The sequence below is a fragment of the Sebastes fasciatus genome, chromosome 9 (genome assembly GCF_043250625.1).
Source record: "Sebastes fasciatus isolate fSebFas1 chromosome 9, fSebFas1.pri, whole genome shotgun sequence".
NCBI classification, from domain to species: domain Eukaryota; kingdom Metazoa; phylum Chordata; class Actinopteri; order Perciformes; family Sebastidae; genus Sebastes; species Sebastes fasciatus.
The window spans coordinates 6,703,353-6,728,096 of NC_133803.1; the positions used below are offsets into that span (position 1 = coordinate 6,703,353).

The 24,744-nt window shown below is 37.8% G+C and overlaps 1 protein-coding gene across 4 annotated transcripts; it reads right to left on the reverse strand.

The window, feature by feature from the left end:
* Positions 1-2,410: 2,410 nt before the first annotated feature.
* Positions 2,411-22,055, reverse strand: LOC141773716 (NACHT, LRR and PYD domains-containing protein 3-like). 4 transcript variants are annotated; one of them, XM_074645683.1, is made up of 13 exons: positions 21,913-22,055; positions 20,467-20,616; positions 19,016-19,165; positions 18,485-18,582; positions 15,554-17,345; positions 13,954-14,127; positions 11,165-11,338; positions 10,179-10,352; positions 9,139-9,312; positions 7,477-7,650; positions 6,233-6,406; positions 5,394-5,567; positions 2,411-4,078 (listed from the first exon to the last, which is right to left on the reverse strand). In XM_074645683.1, exons 1-13 carry the CDS (start codon positions 22,041-22,043, stop codon positions 4,069-4,071), a joined length of 3,549 nt encoding a protein of 1,182 aa, XP_074501784.1. In that variant the 5' UTR covers positions 22,044-22,055; the 3' UTR covers positions 2,411-4,068. The 4 variants fall into 4 exon arrangements, with proteins under 4 accessions (XP_074501784.1, XP_074501785.1, XP_074501786.1 ...); XM_074645684.1 differs by lacking the exon at positions 20,467-20,616; XM_074645685.1 differs by lacking the exon at positions 19,016-19,165.
* Positions 22,056-24,744: the final 2,689 nt, after the last annotated feature.

A 24,744-nucleotide genomic window follows, 5' to 3' on the forward strand; every position in this document is an offset into this window, starting at 1 on the left:
CGCAGACTATCTTCTGATAAAATCCTTCTTCAGCAACACTTGGAGCTGTTTTGAAGACTCCACAAAGACTCTTCTGAACATCTGTTGCAAAATAAAACAAATTTTAATCAGTTTACCAAGTTGTGATTGTATTTCCAAATCCAGGTTGCTGGAAACGGCCCGTCCTTGCTCGTTTTTGTAAAACACAAGCTGTGTATGATATTGGAATTGTGTATTGGAAGAAATATCAATATAAACAAATGTAACTCATATGACAATATAATACATTTTAAAATTGTGCTTCACATTGTACTAATTGAGCAATAAATATGTGTCATTTCTGGCTTCTATCTGTGTTTTGATTATGAAAAAGAGTTGCACAGTTGCAACTCAGGAAAATGGCTGAAATCATTTTTTATTGTGCAACAGACAGAATCCTTTTTCATCCAGATCTTTAGAATCATTTTATTTGTATAAGTCTGTAAAAGAAAACAGAACAGAAAAAAAATCAAGCTTTATACTAAATAGATTTATTTACATATTCTTGTTTGGTTGGCTTCGGTTATGTTTCTAGATTAGGTTTTACACCCTTCATTCACCACACAACCACTCATCCATCTGCTGACAAACTGATAACACTGATTCACACACCTCATAACCTCACTATGTTTTTTTGGTTATTGTATGTTTTATAATAAACTTGTACACCTTTCAGTTTAAATCCGTGTCGCTGCCGTCTCTTGTCATGGCTCATGAGCCGGGTCATGGCACTCATAAACACATCAAGTTAAGGGGCTGATCCGTGTGAGTACACACACACACACACACACTATTTACTGTGTCACAGCCATTTCAGTGAGCCAGCATGCTCTACTGCAGGGCTTCAAGGGATCAGGGCCATAATAATGTTATTAATTACACCTGTGATTACTCTGCAATGACATGTCAAAATGGCTGCTGTAAAAAAGGCATATTACGCCAGTTTTAGCTTCCCTTCATTGACTTTCACTTTAAACTGTAAATGGACACGCCCCCTTCTTACCTGCCAGATCTCCTTAAACCTTATGCCTGATGGAGCTCTCTCTAGACCTGAAGTTTTAAAGGTTTATTCCACCCAAATACTGCTTTATGTCTAACGACTTGTAGTTTTAAAGGTTTATTCCACAAAAATACTACTTTATGTCTAACGACTGTTGGTTTTATTTCACCCAAATACTACTCTATCTGTTTGTCTGTCTCTTTTTTGTGTTTAGCAATGCAGTTCATCTGCATTGCTAAACACTGGTCTGCTGGGGCAGCTGCGGACAGGAAGAGACTGGATAGAGTGATCAGGAAGGCCAGCTCTGTCCTGGGATGCCCCCTGGACCAAGTGGAGGTGGTGGGAGAGAGGAGGATGATGGCTAAGCTGTCATCCATGATGGGTAACGACTCCACCCCATGCAGGACACCATCTCAGCACTGGAGAGCTCCCTCAGGGACAGGCTGCTCCACCCGAAGTGTGTGAAGGAGCGCTATCCCAGGTCCTTCCTATCTGCAGCTGTCAGACTCCACAACCAGCACTGCTCCCAGTAGACCACATACACACTAAAAACTGACAATAACTGCACTATACTGTACACCGACTGTGCAATATTTTCAGGTGAAATTTCATTTCTCAGTTATGCAATAATCAATACTGTCTATATCGTTCATATTTTTGCATTTCCTTCTATTTAAATTGTTCATATTTTGTTTCACTTTTGTTTTGTTTATTTTTTTACTGTGTTATATCTTGCTTTTTGTTTTTACTGATGCTTCCTGTTTTGCACTATCCCCTTTGCTGCTGTACACTGCACATTTCCCCACTGTGGGACTAATAAAGGAATATCTTATCTTATCTTAGATGTTCAGAAAAATCTTAGTCATATAATTCTGAAAAAAAAGATATAAAAGCACATTTAACTAAACTGATATATTGACATAATTTAAACATAAAAATTAGATAACATTTGACCAAAACTCATATTTCTGTTCAAGCAAAAAGAGATTCCAAAACACACCGTGTTAAAAACATGACTTGTGTGAGCAACACACACACAAACCCTCGTAGATAAACTTTTACTATGCAGGGAATTTTACTATGAAAGTCTTTACGCAGTTTTCTCCCTGTGGACTGTAGAGGAGAGAAATGTTGGAATGAACTCAACAGTTTGATTCATCTGTGAACACAAAATCATAACTGGCTGAATAATATTCATTAAACCTACCGTAACCCAAGAAAACAAGCAGTGATTTAAAGACAACTAACCAGGTGATTGCTGGATGGTTTTATTATACTCTAAACTGTGTGTGAAAAATAATTCTGTCTGTTGCATAATAAAAAAAAAAATTTCAGCCATTTTCCTGAGTTGCAACTGTGCAACTCTTTTTCATGATCCAAACACAGATGGTAGCCAGAAATTACACATATTTATTGCTCAATTAGTACAAACTGAAGCACAATTTTAAAATGTATTATATTATCATATGAGTTACATTTGTTTATATTGATGTTTCTTCCAATATACAATTCCAATATCATACAAAAGGTGTGAAACATTTGCTTGTGTTTTACAAAAAAGAGCAAAGGACGTGCCGTTTCCAGTAACCTGGATTTGGAAATACAATCACAATTTGGTAAACTGATTTAAATCAGTTTTTATTTTGCAACAGATGTTCAGAAGAGTCTTTGTGGAGTCCTCAAAACAGCTCTTAGTGTTGATGATGAAGGACTTTATCAGAAAATAGTCTGCTTAGCTCTGTGACTTGAGTTTAAAGGTAAGACATGAGAGGAACAAACTGAAGCTACTGGGACTGTAAAGTATACTAGAATATAATCCTGCAATTATTATAACATGTGAACATGAAGTTTTCTCTCCCTGCTGAGGAACACTGTGAACTTTTATTTATTGTGTGAGATGTTAAAGAGGTTCTGTCCAAAACAGTTGTTGAATAGTGACCGTTAACACTAACATTAGCTACATTTCTTTGTTAATATCGCAGTTAGCTAACTTATTTTAAAATGAGTTACCTCAAAATACTTAAACATAGATGAAATAAATAAACTTATCTTCTCTTCAAAAAGAAAAAACAACAATTACTGCCTCACAGTTGTCTGCCTCCCCTAACCAGTCAAGTTGCAGATACATCCATTTATGTCCAAAATGTCATCACTTCATCATTTTTATCATAATAAACATTTGTGTGAAATTGTCATAATTAGCATATGAATTCCTGAGTTATGGCCAGAAATGTGTTTTGTGAGGTCACAATGACCTTTAACCTTTGACCACCAAACTCTAATCAGTTCATCCTTGAGTCCAAGTTTAATTTCAAATCCAGTTCCATCATTTTAAATCAAGTTTAACTACATTATGATGACACTTAACCTTTACAAAACCAAGTCAGTCAGAAAGAAAGCATTCACATCATCAGTTCAGTGATCACTGCATCCATTCAGATAAACCACCTTTGTGGTAAAACAGACTGAATGGTGACATCTGCTGGCAGAAAGCAGCTCCAGCAGGAACAACAGAACATGAATGGTGGTGATATCGACCGCTTCAACATTGATTTCTGAGGGGAAAAAAGCTCCACGGGTGACTTTATGTGTCTGTGTTCAGTCATGTAACGTGAAAACTAGCAGAGTCACACATAAAACTGTAATTTTCCTGTATGTACATGATTATCCACCGTTTGGCCACTACGAAAATAGGCATCAAAGCCCGGCGCACTTCCCGAGGGCTTGGTTATAATAGGGTAACTTTATTAACTTCCACTGTTATTTAGAAATATGTGGAAATAAACAGCAAAACTCCACCGTTCCACAGGGTGGAGCTGCATGACAAAGCAAAGCAGAAAGATCTATTTAAATGTGTTAATCTACAGTTATGTTGTCACGAACTGAACTGATCTGATCTGCAGACGCATTTTGGGTTCAGAATATATGAATGAATTAAAAAAAAGACAAAATAAAATGCAGGTCCAGGTGGTGAACCTCTGTGGATCATCAGGACACAGCTGATCCTCTCAACACATCCACTTTTCTGATTACTCAGACTCTGACAGAGATCACCTCCATCTGATGAGAGAAGAAGAAGAGAACAGAAGTCATGAATCAGTGTTTACAGAGACTCCCTTCATCAGCTGTCAGTCAGTGATACAGCACACAGTTCATTTATAAAACTATCATTGGCAAAACCAACCTCCATATCTCCACTCACTACTCAATATCTCCAACAGTAACCGCAATTTATGTTCTAGAAAATTCCTCAGTATGGTACCTCCTAAAGTCCTCACCTCTTTTGGTCGTCACTCATTCAAGTTTGCTGCTCCTAGTGACTGGAACGAGTTACAAAAGACGCTAAAACTCCACACCCTCATCACGTTACCCTCCTTTATGAACTCATTACAAGAGATAGTTTTTGATCACTGTACCTTCTGAATTTGCCTCTCTGGACAAAGCACATATATATATTTCTATTGTTGTATATACCGTACATATTGTGATGTTTTCATGTTTTAATTTTGTCTAATATTTTATTGCACTAATTGTTATGTTCTATGATTTAATATCTTGTATGGCCTTGCTTTCTGTCACTGCCTCTTGGCCAGGTCATCATTGTAAATAAGAATTGGTTCTCAGTTGACTTATCTGGTTAAATAAAGGTAAAATAGAAATAAAACATCCAGTATAAAGAGCAGCAGGGACTTCAGTCTGTGTAGCGTAGCCAGCTTCCTTTCACCTCTCATGTTAACGTATTGGAGTAAACACACTGAGCTAGAGCTAGATTTCACTGAAGTACACAGTGGAAATAAACTGCTGAGAGTCCTAAACGCATCATTACTGCAGAATCAGAGAGATATTCACTGCTCACTTTAATGATGGATTTACTGCTGTTAGGGTTCAAAGATGTTAAAAAACAGTGTCTCAGTGACATTTGAATTACAAACCTCAGCAGAGGTTCAGGTCTGTATAAAGACCACATCATGGTTACTAAATGTAACCATGGTTCTATGAAATAACAGCCAATGATTTGAGGCTTCAGTCAGACTGATCTCAGAGCTGTGACAAAGATGAACTGATCAATGAGAGAACAAAGACTTTCTGATCAGATTTGATGGTACGACAGTTTGATGTATGAGGACCACTGTCTGTTTACATGTTGTGATGCTGTCAGCTGTATTCCAGCTTTATTTCCTGGAGACATGAACACAACAACAACATCTTCTTCACATCAACTCTAACACACGATCATAACAAGCTTCTGGCTGATCTGATTGGCTGACTGTTCTCTCTCTCTGTGTCACCGTTCTCCTCTCACAGCTTAACTGAGGAAACACATCACAATAATACTGCTGAAACCAGCATGGACTGACTCCGACTGTCTACTTACTCCAGAGTCTCCAGTCTACAGTTTGGACTGTCCTCAAGATCAGACAGCAGCTTCACACCTGAATCCTTCAGGTCGTTTACTCTCAGCTCCAGCTCTCTCAGATGGGATGGGTTGGACATCAGAGCTGAGGCCAGAGAAGCACAGCTGATCTCTGACAAACTGCAGTAACTCAATCTGAAAAAAGAATAAATGATGAAGATAAAAATCACTTTATAATCCAATCAGATGTGTTCAAGTTTTAAATGTGTAGCTCAACATTACTATGTCCTAATCAATGAGCGTTTCCCTAAAATGAGTAGAGTGACTTTGTCATTGTGTTATTGTGGATCATCATAATGTCAGCCTTCTACATATCAGTACAAATGTCACCACAACATTCATACACCTATTCTTGTCAACACACATCAATAACATGCTGCTGATCTCTGTGTTCATCTATGTGTGTGTGCTGAAGGATCAATATCAATGACCAGACATTACTTGTGGAACAGGTTGAAACAAACAGAAACCAGAGAAATATTTCTACTTCATGAAGTAAACTTGATCAATGTAAAAGAGATATTAGTTCAAAGGATCTTCTGTATCCAGATGTGACCATATACCAAAAATGATCAACATTAATTTACTTTAACAACTAACAGTGGACATTTTCTGCAGTTTCTTTAAGAAACACAAGTCTTTTGTGACTGCAGACTAAATTTAGTTCAAGAAACACGAAAATATGAAGAAAAGGAAATCAACAACTTTATGGATGTAAGTTAAGTTTGTACATAAAACAGATTCAATTGTTCATTAAATATATAAGATCTATAATAGTAACAGAGAGTCAGTGAACTGACCTCAGAGTCTCCAGTCTACAGTGTGGACTCTCCAGAAAACCACACAGGAGCTTCACTCCTGAATCCTGCAGCTTGTTTCCACTCAGCTCCAGCTCTCTCAGATGGGAGGGGTTGGACTTCAGAGCTGAGGCCAGAGAAGCACAGCTGATCTCTGTCAAACTGCAGCTCCTAAATCTGAATAAAGAATAAATTATGTAACTTTAGTAAACAATGTTCCTGCTTGAAATCATTCAATGATTAATAATCTGTTAGAGCCAGAGAGAGCAGAGTAGACACCGGCACCCGGTTGGTAACGAGAAGACAACGTAAATCTCTGTAGAGCTCCGTCACTTCACAAGACACGGAAAACCTCTGTTGGTCTGGAGGAGCTGCAGCAGTTATTTCTGCACAAACGTCCACTCTACATTCACTAGATATTCTCAGAGCTAAACTAACTCTTCTGCAGTGTGTAGTGAGCGCGCGTTCACGTCTAGAGGTGGAGCGAGCTGAGCTGTCTGAGTGAAGGCGAGCAGGCAGAGGAGGAGGGTACAGCGGCTACACGCGAACGCGCATATGCGAGCGCACATGTGTGCCGACCCGCTACATTTATACGCTTACAAAGTTACAAATAGTCCCTTTAAATAGTGATTATTTATTTATTCTTCATACTTATTTATTTTCCTAATTTCTTAAAAAAAAAAAAAAAAAGGAAACATGATGAAAGTCAAGAGTTGTGATATATTGAGGTTTTAAATGTGTAGCTCAACATTTCTCTGCCACAGTCAATGGACTAAACCACTGAAGAATAAAATGTACTTTAGCATTAAGATACTCAGTGTGGATCAGTATAATATCAGCCTTATGTCTGCAGTTTAGTGTCACCACAACTTTCACATCATATTAATCTCAAAACAGAAGTAAACTAGAAAGTGCATTCGGAGAGCGCAGACCTCCGCCAAGGCAGGGTTCATGTACGTCGCGTCATCAGTTACACTGCGCATATCTTAACGCATGTGGTGTTAATGCACAGGCTGAGCGGAGTTAATAAAATAAATTCCCGAAGCCGGATCATGACCTGGATCGCCACCAAAATCAAATGGATTGTTCATTATGCCACACCCCACCCCTCCAAAACAAGTCATTCAAATCCATATTGGACTTTTGGAGTAATCCTCCAAACGGACAAACCAACAAACCAATGCCGGTGAAAACATAACCTCCTTCAAAGGCCTTCGGCCTTGGTGGAGGTAAAAATGGTGTCTGACCTCAGAGTCTCCAGTCTACAGTGTGGACTCTCCAGAAAACCAGACAGCAGCTTTACTCCTGAATCCTTCAGGTTGTTGTAACTCAGCTCCAGCTCTCTCAGATGGGAGGGGTTGGACTTCAGAGCTGAGACCAGAGAAGCACAGCTGATCTCTGACAAACTGCAGCCCCTCAATCTGAATAAAGAATAAATGATGAAGATAAAAATCACTTTATAATCCAATCAGATGTATTCAGGTTTTAAATCTGTAGCTCAACATTACTATTTCCTAATCAGTGAGTTTTTCCCTAAAATGAGTAGTGACTTTGTCATTGTGTTATTGTGGATCATCATAATGTCAGCCTTCTACAGACATCATCCAAATGTCACCCCAACATTCATACACCTATTCATGTCAACACACATCAATAACATGCTGCTGATCTCTGTGTTCATCTATGTGTGTGTGCTGAAGGATGAATATCAATGATCAGATATTATTTGTGGAACACGTTGAAACAAACAGAAACCAGAGAAATATTTCTACTTCATGAAGTAAACTTGATCAATTTAGAACAAATATTCAGGGTTCCTACACATTTTCCATTTAAAAATTGCAGACTTTTCCTGACTCAAATTTCAAGACTTCTATGTCGATTTTTTTGACCATATTTGACTTTGTGACTCGGGGTTCAGAGGACGCTGTGACAAGACTACAGTGCTTCACCCCCAAGCCAGGCCAGGCCAGCTGGAACACTGGTCACAGTTCATCACGTTCATGATGTAAATGACTGAGCCAGTCAGATTTCAGCAAAAACGAGGATAAGTGCAAATTAGCAGGGTCCGCTCGTACCCCCCCCTCAATATGTAATGTATTAGATTGTCCCAGTCTGACAGGCAGAGTTCAGCTCTGTGCCGTCTGCCTGCAGTTACCGGTTACTTTTTATTATTATATTATTATTTAGCTCATGATGAATAGTTGGCCCACATTTCGCTGCCAAAGGTCCGCCCTAAGCAGTTGCCTAGTTGGCCTATATGGAGGCGCCGGCCCTGGCTGTGACATACAGGTGTAGAGGCAGCTCTGTAGGAGTGTGCATTCAGTCATAGCCTACTTCTTGTGTTGCTTTCAACGACATCAAGCTCACTCTGGCCCAAGCTCTCTCACTCAGTAGTAAACATTGTGGCTGCACTGGCTGATCCAAACACCGTGAAAAACACTCTGCTTGTATGATCTATTTCTTTTTAGAAATTCTGAATTTTATATTTTAGAAAACAGAATAGGGGCAACAGTCTGGAAACAGAAATGTTTTTCCATTCACTCTTTTCTTTTTTCCATACTTATCCAGACCTGGAAATTACTAAAATAAAATGTCATACTTCTTCATACTGCGTAGGAACCCTGAATATTAGTTCAAAGGATCTTCTATATCCAGATGTGATCATTTACCAACAATGATCAACATTAATTTACTTTAGTAACTAACAGTGGACATTTTCTACAGTTTATTTAAGAAACACAAGTCGTTTGTGACTGCAGACTAAATTTAGTTCCAGAACCATGAAAATATGAAGAAAGGAACATTACCAATTTTATGGATGTAAGTTATGTTTGTACATGAATTAGGTTCAACCATTAATTAAACATATAGGATCTATAATAGTAACAAAGAGTCAGTGAACTAACCTCAGAGTCTCCAGTCTACAGTGTGGACTCTCCAAAAAAACACACAATAGCTTCACTCCTGAATCCTGCAGCTTGTTTTCACTTAGCTCCAGTTCTCTCAGATGGGAAGGGTTGGAATTCAGAGCTGAGACCAGAGAAGCACAGCTGATCTTTGACAAACTGCAGCTCCTCAATCTGAATAAAGAATAAATGATGTAACTTGAGAAGACAACGTTCCTTCTCTAAATCATTCAATGTTTAATAATCTGTTCAGAGCTGAAGAAGGTTTAGAACGTAGAAGTTTAGAAAATGTAAACTCCAAACATCTGAAGCCAACAGGATGCAGGTTATAAACTATAAAATACAAAAAGTGAAACAGAGCTCTCATTAATACTAATGACAACGTGCTGCTACTTCAATAACGACGTGTCTTCACCTCTTAAACTCTGACAGCCCCACCAGTGGATCCATCTATACAAACTCATGTTGTGCAGCCGAACACAAATAAAAACCCACAGAAATTGATTCAAGATTCAACTCAAGATCTCAAAGTTTCTAAAGATGTCAAATATGTCAGGATAAGATTTTGGAGAAATGTGAATAAAAGATATATGAGATAAGACATCTACGATATATATTTTAGTAATAGTGGAGTCATAAAATCAAAGCATCTTCAGTTTAAACTATTCAGTCAGTATAAGCATCATATAGCGTCATAAAATTTATAGAAACAAAAAAATACTGAATATATTTGTTATTGTCTGATAGCTGAAATAGAGATTATTTATTTATTCTTCATACTTATTATTTTCCTAATTTATTTTTTTAAAAAAAGAAACATGATGAAAGTCAAGCGTTGGGATATATTAAGGTTTTAAATGTGTAGCTCAACATTGCTCTGCCACAGTCAATGGTCTAAACCACTGAAGAAGAAAATGTACTTAAGCATTAAGATACTCAGTGTGGATCAGTATAATATCAGCCTTATGTCTGCAGTTTAGTGTCACCACAACTTTCACATCATATTAATATCAGTACAGAAGTGAAAAATGGTGTCTAACCTCAGAGTCTCCAGTCTACAGTGTGGACTCTCCAGAAAACCACACAGCAACTTCACTCCTGAATCCTGCAGCTTGTTTCCTCTCAGCTCCAGCTCTCTCAGATGGGAGGGGTTGGACTTCAGAGCTGAGGCCAGAGAAGCACAGCTGATATCTGACAAACTGCAGCCCCTCAATCTGAATAAAGAATAAATGATGAAGATTAAAAATCACTTTATAATCCAGTCAGATGTGTTCAGGTTTTAAATGTGTAGCTCAACATTACTATGTCCTAATCAGTGAGCTTTTCCCTAAAATGAGTAGAGTGACTTTGTCATTGTGTTATTGTGGATCATCGTAATGTCAGCCTTCTACAGACATCATCCACATGTCACCACAACATTCATACACCTATTCATGTCAGCACACATCAATAACATGCTGCTGATCTCAGTCAAGTTAAGAATTAGAGGATCAATATAGTATTGATTCTTTGATCCTATCCCTGATAATTTATCCTTTAAACAGCTGCATTTGCTGTGTGTGTGTGTGTGTGTGTGTGTGTGTGTGTGTGTGTGTGTGTGTGTGTGTGTGTGTGTGTGTGTGTGTGTGTGTGTGTGTGTGTGTGTGTTTTCTGAAGGATCAATATCAATGATCAGACGTTATTTGTGAAAACACATTGCAATTAACAGAAACCAAAGAAATATTTCTAGTTCATGAAGTGAACTTGATCAATTTAAAACAAGTATTAGTTCAGAGGATCTTCTGTATCCAGATGTGACCATATACCAAAAATGATCAACATTAATTTACTTTAACAACTAACAGTGGACATAAGAAACACAAGTCTTTTGTGACTGCAGACTAAATTTAGTTCAAGAAACATGAAAATATAACGAAAAGGACATTAACAACTTTATGGATGTAAGTTATGTTTGTAAATCAATTAGGTTCAATTGTTCATTAAACATATAAGATCTATAATAGTAACAGAGAGTCAGTGAACTGACCTCAGAGTCTCCAGTTTACAGTGTGGACTCTCCAGAAAACCACATAGGAGCTTCACTCCTGAATCCTGCAGGTTGTTGTCACTCAGATCCAGCTCTCTCAGTTGGGAGGGGTTGGACTTCAGAGCTGAGGCCAGAGAAGCACAGCTGATCTCTGACAAACTGCAGTAACTCAATCTGAATAAAGAATAAATGATGAAGATAAAAATCACTTTATAATCCAGTCAGATGTGTTCAGGTTTTAAATATGTAGCTCAACATTACTATGTCCTAATCAGTGATCTTTTCCCTAAAATTAGTAGAGTGACTTTGTCATTGTGTTATTATGGATCATCATAATGTCAGCCTTCTACAGACATCATTCAAATGTCACCACAACATTCATACACCTATTCATGTCAACACACATCAATTACATGCTGCTGATCTCTGTCAAGTCTGGAATTAGAGGATCAATTTCAAATCAGACTTGTTGGACTTCATTATTTAATTTATTACATGGCCTTCTTCTTACTGTATCTGGTAGCTTAGTAGGTTTATGTCATTTACAGGAAAGGTCCACATTCGTTCAAGTGTGTCTTAAAACAACAGCCACATGTGTTATGTACATCAAAAGAGTTATTGGTGGCAGTAATCATTCCTCCTGTGAAGTGGTCCCTTCATAACACAACTACACTGTGAGAAATGACTTCATAAGTTCAACTCAAACTAATATGAATATTCAGCAGTCTGAGTCAGACAAATCAAGTGAGTGTTAACCAAAGTTACAGACTGTTTAGTACAAATTCCCTCTTTGAGTTACTATTCCTCCTGCAGCTCAACAAGGAAACTGTCAAACACAACATACTTACTGGATACATACAGTACTAGGGCTGTTTAATATATCCATATTATATTGATATTGTGATATGAGACTATATATTGTCCTAGATTTTGGATATTGGAATATCTAGGGCTGTCAAAGTTAATGCCTTAATAACGCGTTAACGCAAAATTGTTTTAACGCCACTAATTTCTTTAACGCATTAACGCAATTGATCTTCTGGATATATGAATGAATATCGTGATATGGCATAAGTGTCGTCTTTTCCTGGTTTTAAAGGCTACATTACAGTAAAGTGATGTAATTTTCTGAACTTACCAGACTGTTCTAGCTGTTCTATTATTTGTCATTTACAATTAGTCATTATATTCACATTACTGATGATTATTTATCAAAAATGTCATTGTGTAAATATGTTCTGAAAGCACCAATGGTCAATCCTATAACATTGTCGCAATATGGATATCGAGATATTTGGTAAAAAATATCGTAATATTAATATTAATTCATATCGTAATAATAATACATATAACTGCTGAAGCCTCCGATTAGTTTGAGATCAACTTTACAGGTCATTTTACACAGAACAAGACTGGATTAAGTCCTCATCTCCTAACACTCAGGTTATACGGGGATTGCTTCACGGACAGAAGGAATGATGACAGACATCAATAACTCTTTGAATGCAAGTACAGTATGAACATGTGAGTATTGTACTCAGATAGACTTGAAAAAAATATTAACCCACAAAGATGTTTCTGATGCATAATATTTCTTTGTTTTTTGTTGCAATCTAAATGTGTGCGGCTTCAAATAATAAGATAATGCTGACATGAAAACAGAGCCCAGTTAGATCTGCTGTCAAAACAAACGTGGGAATAACTTATAACCATAGAAACCTCTAATTTGATGGTGTCGTTCATAAGCATCACTCATGTGCCTTTAAAGCTGAAGTAGGCAAGATTGAAACAAATATGTATATTTATTTTTATAAAACGGTTGCTATATCATGACAGTAGTACATGAAACAGGTAACCTGAAAAAAATCATGTGCCTCTGTTTCCTCCGGTGTCCTCCGGTGCTCCTAACGGCATCTGCAAGATTTCACAGACCGGAGGAAAGCAAGCAGTCAGATCTGAACTGAGGTCTGCTCTCCAGCTGGTGTCTATGAGAGCCGGCTATCAATCACTCGCGAACTCCAACCAAACGGTCAAAATAGGCAGCGCTGATCAAATATGAATCAATATTCTATTACTGTAATGCCTATTCCTCTCCTCAAATGTTTTCAGAATCATCTTGTAGTGTACTGTTTAGCTGTAAAATGAGAAAGTTTGTGACACGGCCGCCATTGTAAAATCTGTTGAAGAAACGCCAAGTTCCGGTCACATGACCGGAGCACAGCCAATAGGAACGCTCTCTCTCTGAAATGACCTGTGATTGGTCAAAGTCTCCCGTCAGGCTAGATTTTTTAAAGCCTGAAAACAGAGCCATGAGGAGGAGCAGAAGTCTAGTTATCTCTCAGAACACTTGAATTACTATATGCTGAAAGGTTATTATGGAATTTTTGCCAAATGATGCCAAAAATATACTGCCTACTGCCATTTTTAGTTGGTGCAATACGTGTTTGTTGAAGAGTGCTGCACCTTTAGAGATGTTCAAATAGAGCACTACAGGAATGAGTCCTAAAACCCAGAAATGAGTTACCATTTTAGCACTTCCTATTCCCTCATCTGGAAGTCAATGGGTTTTTTGAATGGGTTTTTAGGTAGATGCCTGAAATAAGGTCTGTGGTTAAAGGTCCAGTGTGTAGGATCTGGCGATATATAGCAGTGACATAAGGAGATTGCAACCAACTGAAGCCTCTCTTGTGTGCGTGAATGTGAATGTCCCTTTCTAGAGCAATCTGGATCAGAGCCAGTGCATAGAGAGTGTGTGTACAAACTACATAAGCTACAATCGGTGAACTGACCTCAGAGTCTCCAGTCTACAGTTTGGACTCTCCAGTCCAGAAGATAGCAGCTTCACTCCTGAATCCTGCAGGTAGTTGGAACTCAGGTCCAGCTCTCTCAGATGGGAGGGGTTGGACTTCAGAGCTGAGGCCACAACTTCACAGTGAGTATCCGAGAGTCCACAGCCAGAAAGTCTGTCATGACACAAAAATTACAAAATGTTATGATGAAAGAGGACAGTTTATATTTACTTAATCTCATGACTAAACACTTTTGATTTGCAGATTGATGCAGACTTTTAATCTTTATTTTTCTTTAATCTTGCAGATGAAGAGAGAGAAAGTGGAGTTATATTGAGGCTTCCCTAATATCCAGTCTGTCAGTGTGATCTGATCCCAGGTCTGTCTCCACAAAGTTAGCATGAGGCCTTCTTGATTAGAAAAGCACATTAAAACTGACCTCTCTTTGCTAGCTTCCTGCTGCTGTCAGGTTCACATCCATAATGGGAAAATTCAGTGACTGCTGCCAAACGGTAGAGAAATTAAACAAATCGCATAGTAATATTAGACCTGTACATAATTAAATATTCATACAATTAGATATTCTGATGACTGCATGGTGTTTTGTCATTAACACTCTTTTCTGAGCATCAAATGTATTCAGCTCACTCAGGGGTTTTACAACGACAATATTTGTCTCGTATGACCGGTAGTTTACGGTGGCTAATGCTAGAGTTGGGTTGATTTTCGGTGTTGCCGGTCCGGTCCGGTGTATGAGCTTAAACCGGTTTGATTTTATGCTAAGCGGCAGAACCAACATTAGTCATTATGATACGTTCTAATTAAATTAAAAAGTAGCCTACATCAACAACCTGTGCCGACAGAGTCACAGTGTTAAATCCAGCCTGTATTGCATTTCTAATAAGCAATATGACAACGTGATTAACGTAATATTATGATATTATGTTGTTTTATAAACCAGAAGAGGTTTGTTTACTAGGAAGTTCATGTGTTTTTTGGGGTGACGAGACGAGACATGGCAGAGCTGGTCTCAAAGAAAACTAAAACTGCGGCAATATGGCAACATTTTTGATTTGAAGCCAACGCAAGATGAGTCCAAAAACACACGAGGTAACGTGTAATGTGGAGCAAGGCCTATTGAAAGTAAACCCCAGCACCAGAGCTCTGATCCCAGGACCGCCCAGACTCCCCGCCGGATCAGCAAATGTTCTTCTGCTGTTACTACAGTTAGACCGAGCACTCCACCAGCCAGCTGATCTTTTGTTTTTTTCATTTGTTTTACCAGGTTCACATGTCGTCTCCATCACTCAAAAGATAAATAAGAAAAAACTGTAAAATGTAACAATTATTAGAAATAATTAGAATAAGTATGTTTATTAACTTGACAGCTAGAAACACAACCTACTGAAACATTTTTGCACTCAGCATTTGAAACAGCTCAAAAACCTCTGTGACAAAATACAACTGACATATTTATGTAATAAACACGTGGAACACTTATAAGAATATTACATTTTAAGAATAATTTATAGTGTGTATATTTGAAGAACCAAACTAGTAATCTACACTGATCTATAAAGTTAATCACATCTGGACTTACAGAGCTTTTCTGCAGTTCCTCACAGCTGGAATCAGTCTCCTTCGTCCCTCGTCTGTTGTGTTGTAGTTCTTCAGGTCCAACTCATCCAGAACCTCCTCTGACATCTGCAGCATGTAGGCCAGAGCTGAGCAGTGGATCTCAGAGAGTTTCTTCTCTGATCTGTTCTCTGACTTCAGGAACTCTTGGATCTCCTGATGTACTGAGTGGTCGTTCATCTCCATCAGACAGTGGAAGATGTTGATGCTTCTGTCAGGAGAGGTTTTATACATGTTCATCTCCTTCAGGTTGTTGATGGCTCTCTGGATGATTTCTGGACTGTTGTCTGTCTGACCCAGCAGACCTCCTAAGAGCCTCTGGTTGGACTCCAGAGAGAGGCCATGAAGGAAGCGAAAAAACAGGTCCAGGTGGCCATTTTTACTTTCAAGGGATTTCATCATGGCTCCCATCAGGAAGACATCCAGGGTTGAATGAACATATTTTTTTCCCAGGAAGTCCTCCAGTACCTCTGTGTTGCTGTTTGTGTAACAGTGGAACATGTAGACTGCAGCCAGAAACTCCTGAATGCTCAGGTGAACAAAGCAGTAGACTGTTTTCTGGAAGATCACACACTCTCTTTTGAAGATCTCTGTACAAACTCCTGAGTACACCAAGGCCTCTGTGACATCAAGACCACACCGCTCCAGGTCTTCTTGGTAGAACATGATGTCTCCTTTTTCCAGATGTTCAAACGCCAGCCTCCCCAGCTTAAGAAGAACTTCTCGGCCAGCCTCCGTCAGTTCCTGTGGACTCGACTCATGTCCCTCACCGTACTTCTGCTTCTTCCTCTTTGTCTGAACCAAGAAGAAGTGTGAGTACATCTCAGTCAGGGTCTTGGGGAGCTCTCCTCTCTGGTCTGTAGTCAACATGTGGTCCAGAACTGTAGCAGTGATCCAGCAGAAGATTGGGATTAGACACATGGTGTGGAGGCTTCTGGATGTCTTGATGTGTGAGATGATTCTGCTGGACAGCTCTTCATCACTGACTCTCCTCCTGAAGTACTCCTCCTTCTGGGCGTCAGTGAAGCCTCGTACTTCTGTTAACCTGTCAACACATGCAGGAGGGATCTGATTGGCTGCTGCAGGTCGGGAAGTTATCCAGACAAGAGCTGAGGGAAGCAGATTCCCCTGGATGAGGTTTGTCAACAGCACGTTGACTGATGACTTCTGGGTGACATCAGACACAACCTCGTCGTTGTGGAAATCCAGTGAAAGTCTGCTTTCATCCAGGCCGTCCAAGATGAACAGAACTTTACACACAGCAAACTTCTCTGCTGTGACCTTCTGTAATGTTGGATGGAAAACATGGAGCAGCATGAGAAGACTGCACTGCTCATCTCTGATCAAGTTCAGCTCCCTGAACGAAAGCAGAATCACCAGACTTACATCTTGGTTTTCCAAGCCCTCTGCCCAGTCCAGAGTGAACTTCTGCACTGAGAAGGTTTTTCCAATGCCAGCGACGCCGTTCGTCAGAACGACTCTGATGTGTCCCTGTTGGTCAGGTAAGGCTTTAAAGATGTCGTTGCACTTGATTGGAGTGTCATGGAGGTCGTTCATCTTGGAAGCTGTCTCAAGCTGCCTCACCTCATGTTGGGTATTAACCTCTTCACTCTGTCCCTCTGTGATGTAGAGCTCAGTGTAGATCCTGTTGAGGAGGGTTCCACTTCCTGTTGCATCAGTTCCTTCAGTCACACTTTCACATCTCCTCCTCAGACTGATCTTATGTTCATCTAAAACCTCCTGCAGACCACTATCTGCTGAAAGAGAGAGACAACTTTGAGACAAAACACAGAAACTTGTTATTTCCATTGCCAATTTGAAAATCATCAATATAACAACCTATAAAGAAGTAAAGGTTATAAAGTAATCTCCCCTTCTTGAAGTCAGAACTAACGTCAACGTGATTTTTAGATTTATTGTTAATAGTTTTTATTTTTAAAGAGAAACATCAGAAATGCTAATTTTTCTCTCAGCCTCTGACTGTGTGTTGGTGTACATGTTTGACTGACAGCAGAGGAGGTGGAGCCTCAGATGCTCGCCAGCAGCTCTTCATCTAAACAGCTCACTGTGGCTGTTCCATCCTCCCTGTAATACAAAACTGATCAAATAATGCAGAATATGTTCATGTCTTGTTGTGTAGAACTGTATTTACTGAGTAGCACCTCTAACAACGAACCGCGAATCTCATTGAAGAATACACTATGTTTCCTATAGCTGCTTCAAAATAAAAGCCCCCCACCCCCCCCCCCCCCACCCCTGCTGGAGGACTATTATTTGAAGCAGAAGGAAATGTTGAGTTTTCATCAGTAACTAAATCAACCTCAGATGTGACAGCTCAGCTCGGGTTTTCCTGTAGTGGAAGTGTATGTATTCATGGCTTCATAGCAGTGCACCTTTCCTCAGTGGGTGTTTGTTTGGTCGCTTGTTCAACATGTCGCTCTGCAGGACAAGACGTGTGTTTGTAAGTTAGACAAGGAGACTTTAGTAGGAAAGCTAATGTGGGCTGTTGTTCAAAGTCTGTGGCTCTTGTTGTGTCTCCGGCTGCTGTCTGGCTGTTAGTCAGTGTGACTGTCTGTCTATGATAGAACAGTGATGTTGTTGCTTTACACAGAGTTTAATAATTCTCCACCTTAATCTATGCAGATGGAAAACAAACATCATTCTGATTGGTTAATGCAAAGATGGAGTGCTATCATAAAAACAAAACATAAAAACATATAATTATTTCTTTTGGGTTCCGATTTTCTCTCAAAGGAGACCAAAGTACAAGTGATACAGAGCAGATATGTATGATGGAGAAGATCTTAAATGGTTGTCATAACAATAGTCAGTGTATTAAAACAATAAGTCCTGTTTCCAGACATGAAGACATCATCAGACAGATCTACAGTCTTACTTTGTACAGTACTGGTCTGACTGGCTCTCTGCAGTCCAGGTCTTGTTCTGGATCTGGACATCAGCTCCTCCACAGAAGCATGACTCCTCTTCTTCTCTCTGTGGAGACATTACTTTGTAACTAAAATGATTTGTTGATTGTTCTTGAAAAATATCAAGACTTGGCCGACACTGAAGCTCAGATGGTCACAGAGAAGAGTTAAAGTGTTGTTACTTTTCTGTTTGAATTCAGCATTCAGTCTGTAATGAAAATGTTCCTTTATTTTAACTGTAAACTGTAACTGTAATGGTCTAAATATTGTGGTAATGTCAATGTTTTCTGCCACTTCCTACTGTCAACTATCAAATGAAGGTATGAATTCAAATATTCTAAAAAACAGAAGTTGTACAAATCTACATTTGACCATTTCATGCCATTTTTTTTCTCAGCAGATTTTTTCACTTTTTCACCAGAGAAGTTTGTTCTCGACCTTCAGAAACAATATGTGGTGCAGAGAATCGAAGTCAGCTTACAGTAAAAACAGTCTCTTACTTTGTGTCGGAGGGTCCAGGTTCATTATTGAGGTCCAGAATATATTTTTTAGACCGGTCACTCTTCATAGACAGACAGCCAGAGACTGGAGACTCTGCTCTGTCCTCCTCTTCCTCCACATAATCACTCATCTTCTTCTGGATTATCCATCTGTAAAGGTTGAAGGAAATTTTAGGGAGGCCTTTTTTCTTTGAAGCAACTGATTAATAATTTTCCATGTAGTCTTGATATTGCTTTCAGATTTTGTAAACTGTTCACTGAAGAACCTTTTCTTGGCTGCTCTAAGGATATGAATGTATTTGTTTTTTATAAGATTTATAAGTAGCTAAATTTAATGGAGTTGGCGATGAGATATATTTTCTGTAGAATTTGTTTTTTGAATACGGAGGACTTTTTCAATCAAGTAGAAAACCAAGGGTTATTATATTTTTTTCCAGTATCAACAGAGCATGTAACCAGTGGAACACTTTTAGTGAATATTGAATGAAATATTTCCATAAACTCTTGATAAGCTGAGTTTGCATTGCTCTCCCTATATACCTTTTCAAAGGAAACTTTCTCCAACATTTCTTTGAATTTTTACTTTGGTTGAAATTTCTACAAGTGACTACAGAGTTATTGTTTTTTGACTTGTGTCTATCTAATGAAACAATTGGAAAAATTGGAAAATGATCTGATATATCTGTGTATAAAATTCCTGACTTAGTTTCATAATTACGAGTATTAAATAATATGTTATCAATCAGAGTAGCAGATTTGTCTGTTACCCTGGTAGATTTGCTAATAGTGGGATAAAAATAACTGGCATATAAATTGTTTAGAAAATCTTCTGTTGGAGAATGCGTTTCACTTTTAAAGAGGTTAATATTGAAGTCCCCAAGAATATGGCACGTTTTGTTTTCCTTATTTATAAGCTCTTAAGTGTTACTGATTATTAAACCAAGCAAGTAAGAATTATATGAATGTTTTCTTGAAGTTTAAATTGTAAAATGGAGGTTCTCAGGTATTTTGCTCGAGAAATACCATATGTAGATTCAGATTCAGATTCAGATTCAGACAACTTTATTGATCCCAAGAAGGGAAATTCATTCACAGCTTACCCCATCACAAACACAGACAACATCCAAAATGTTATGTCAAGCACAGATCAGTAAAACTGACAAACAGAGGTCAGTAAAGGACAGCAGATAAGTTAATACAAATATAATAAATAGCAATGAAATAGATAAAAAGAGAAAATGAATAGATAATAAGTAGACATTGTTACATGATTTATCATGTAAGGCAAGTGTCATTAAAAATCTCACGTGAAATGATTTGTGCGTTTGTTTGTGATGCATCTTAGGTTGAAAGAGTATCTGCACTAATAGTTCTGTATCAGGAATATAAATCTTTTAGTCTCAATGCATCATCGTCCACAAAGTCAGCTTACAGTAAAAACAGTCTCTTACTTTGTGTCGGAGGGTCCAGGTTCATTACTGAAGTCCAGAAAATATTTTTTAGAACGGTCACTCTTCATAGACAGACAGCCAGAGACTGGAGACTCTGCTCTGTCCTCCTCTTCCTCCACACAATCACTCAGCTTCTTCTGGATTTTACATCTGTAAAGGTTGAAGGAAATTTTAGTGAGGCCTTTTTTCTTTGAAGCAACTGATTAATCATTTTCCATTTAGCCTTGATATTGCTCACAGATTTTGTAAACTGTTCACTGAAGAACCTTTTCTTGTCTGCTCTAAGGATATGAATGTATTTGTTTTTTATAAGATTTATAAGTAGTTAAATTTAATGGAGTTGGCGATGAGATATATTTTCTGTAGAGTTTGTTTTTGAATACGGAGGATTTTTTCAATCAAGTAGAAAACCAAGGGTTATTATATTTTTTTCCGGTATCAACAGAGCATGTAACCAGTGGAACACTTTTAGTGAATATTGAATTAAATATTTCCATAAACTCTTGATAAGCTGAGTTTGCATTGCTCTCCCTATATACCTTTTCAAAGGAAACTTTCTCCAACATTTCTTTGGCTTTTTACTTTGGTTGAAATTTCTACAAGTGACTACAGAGTTATTGTTTTTTGCCTTGTGTCTATCTAATGAAACAATTGGAAAAATTGGAAAATGATCTGATATATCTGTGAATAAAATTCCTGACTTAGTTTCATAATTAAGAGTATTACATAATATGTTATCAATTAGAGTAGCAGGTTTATCTGTTACCCTGGTAGGTTTGCTAATAGTGGGATAAAAATAACTGGCATATAAATTGTTTAGAAAATCTTCTGTTGGAGAATGCGTTTCACTTTTAAAGAGGTTAATATTGAAGTCCCCAAGAATATGGCATGTTTTGTTTTCCTTATTTATAAGCTCTAAAGTGTTACTGAGACTATTATTAAAACAAGTAAGTAAGACTTATATGAATGTTTTCTTGAAGTGTAAATTGTAAAATGGAGGTTCTCAGGTATTTTGCTCCAGAAATACCATCAGTAGATTCAGATTCAGATTCAGACAACTTTATTGATCCAAAGAAGGGCAATTCATTCACAGCTTACCCCATCACAAACACACAGACAACATCCAAAATGTTATGTCAAGCACAGATCAGTAAAACTGACAAACAGAGGTCGTTAAAGGACAGCAGATAAGTTAATAGAAATATAATAAATAGCAATGAAATAGATAAAAAGAGAAATACATAATAAATAGACATTGTTACATGATTTATCATGTAAGGCAAGTGTCATTAAAAATCTCACGTGAAATGATTTGAGCGTCTGTTTGTGATCCATCTTAGGTTGAAAGAGTATCTGCACTAATAGTTCTGCATCAGGAATGTAAATCTTTTAGTCTCAATGCATCATCGTCCACGAAGTCAGCTTACAGTAAAAACAGTCTCTTACTTTGTGTCGGAGGGTCCAGGTTCATTACTGAAGTCCAGAAAATATTTTTTAGACCGGTCACTCTTCACAGACAGACAGCCAGAGACTAGAGACTCTGCTCTGTCCTCCTCTTCCTCCACACAATCACTCATCTTCTGATCTGAAGTCAGAACACAAGAATCAAGACAAACAAGTTTGTTCAAGAGTCACATGCAAGACTGAGATAACAGAGCTGAACAAACACACACACACATACACACACACAGTCTAGAGTAAAACAGTCAGTTATCTTTAAATCTCTGCTTGTTTTCTTGGGTTACGGTAGGTTTAATGAATATTATTCAGCCAGTCATGACTTTGTGTTCACAGATGAATCAAACTGTTCATTCTAACATTTCTTTCTTCTATAGTCCACAGGGAGAAAACTGACTTAGAGACTTTGACAATAAAATTATGAAATGTTGGATTAACACTCACCCTGCTTCAGTCTTCATCCTTCTGCTTTGTTGACTCAAAATGTTTCCTCCCTGTTCTCATGTACCTGGATCACCTTGTCAGTGTTGCTCCTCCCCTCTACTTTTACAGGAAGTCAGTTGAGTTTATCTGTGTGTCTGTGTGTGTGTGTGTGTGTGTGTGTGTGACACGGATTTAAACTGAAAGGTGTACAAGTTTATTATTAAACATACAATAACCAAAAAAACATAGTGAGGTGATGAGGTGTGTGAATCAGTGTTATCAGTTTGTCAGCAGGTGGATGAGTGGTTGTGTGGTGAATAAAGGGTGTAAAACCTAATCTAGTAACATAGCCGAAGCCAACCAAACAAGAACATGGTGGTGTAGGAATGGAGAGATCTCAACTTTATGTTTAAATTATGAAAATAGATCTATTTAGTATAAAACTTAAGTATTTTTTCTGTTGTTTTCTTTTTCAGACTTAAACAAATCAAATTCTTCTGAATATCTGGATGAAAAATTGTTCTGTCTGTTGCACAATAAAAAAAATAATTTCAGCCATTTTCCTGAGTTGCAACTGTACAACTGTTTTTCATAATCCATACACAGATGGAAGCCAGAAATGACTAATCTTTATTGGTCAATTAGTACAAACTGAAGCACAATTTTAAAATGTATTATATTATCATGTGAGTTATATTTGTTTATATTGATGTTTCTTCCAATATACAATTCCAATATCATACAAAAGGTGTGAACGTTTTGCTTGTGTTTTAAAAAAAAGAGCAAGGGCATGCCGTTTCCAGCAACCTGGATTTGGAAATACAATCACAACTTGGTAAACTGATTAAAATTTGTTCTTATTTTGCAACAGATGTTCAGAAGAGTCTTTGTGGAGTCCTCAAAACAGCTCTTAGTGTTGCTGAAGAAGGATTTTATCAGAAGATAGTCTGTTTAGCTCTGTGACTTGAGTTTAAAGGTAAGACATGAGGCACAAACTGAAGCTACTGGGACTGTAAAGTATACTAGAATATATTCCTGCTCTTATTATAACATGTGGACATGCAGTTTTCTCTCCCTGCTGAGGAACACTGTGAACTTTTATTTATTGTGTGAGATGTTAAAGAGGTTCTGTCAAAGACAGTTGTTGAATACTATTATGACAAAATACCTGCAGTCTCATGTTTACTACAATGATGAGTTCACTGTCCAGTGCAGTAACAGATATTTGTAAATCTTAAAATGTGGACAGAAAACCACAGAAACATGTTTAAGTTTTAAAAAATGCAAGTGACCGTTAACACTAACGTTAGCTGCATTTATTGGTTAATAACGCAAAGTTAGCTCACATATTTTAAAATGAGTTACCTCAAAATACTTAAACATAGATTAAATGAAAAAACTTGTTTTCTCTTCAAAAAGAAAAAAACTAGAATTACCGCCTCACAGTTGTCTGCCTCCCCCAACCAGTCAAGTTGCAGTTTACATCCATGTCTGTCGAAAATGTAATCACTTCATAATTTTATTATAATAAAAATGTGTGTTAAATTGTCATAATTAGCATATAAATTCTTGAGTTGTAGCCAAAAATCTGTTTTGTGAGGTCACAGTGACCTTTGACTGAATTGGATGCTGCTGCCTGCCCTTTCTTTCCACAGTTTGCCTTTCATAATGGCCATTTAATTTCATTATAAACGTCATTTATATTTATTTTAGACAGAAAAAGGTTAAGAAACGTGTGCTCATTTGTAAATAATAGTAATAATCCACAATTAAAAGCCCGTACATTATTCATTCATGGAGCTGTGCAAGTCACTGCATGTTCTACAAGTGTCCTGCACGTATTTCAGAATAAAGGTATCGTGTCAACAAATGAAGGAATTCTGTCCACAGAAAAATTGCTTGAGAGCTTTTATTTTTAAATGAAAGCAGGAAGTGTTGACTTAAAAATAAATCTTTACTTTTTCATGTCTGTGACATATTGATACAGACATTGAAAGTGTGGTAATGTTGCTGATATGATGTCAATATACAGTCAAAAGATCACCTTCACTGTCTGTTGTTGCTATGAGGTTCAGGTTCCGCAGCTGCCACATGCTGCTCACGTGGGCGGTATGTACATGCCGTAATGTATCCTGTTATCATAAAATGATAAAGTATGTTGATTTTTATTTTTTTACAAACTGCCAAAACAGTATACTATGATTAGTATGCAGTACTGTATGTACCATATAGTGATTCTACGGAATATTGATTTTGGACACAGCTTAAGATGGTAAACGTTATAGCTGATAAACATCAGCATGTTAGCATGCAGATGTTAGTGTAGTCTCATAGAGCTGTTAACATGGAAGTTGAGTTGACTAAATGGCTACATTTATATAGCGCTTTTACCCAAAG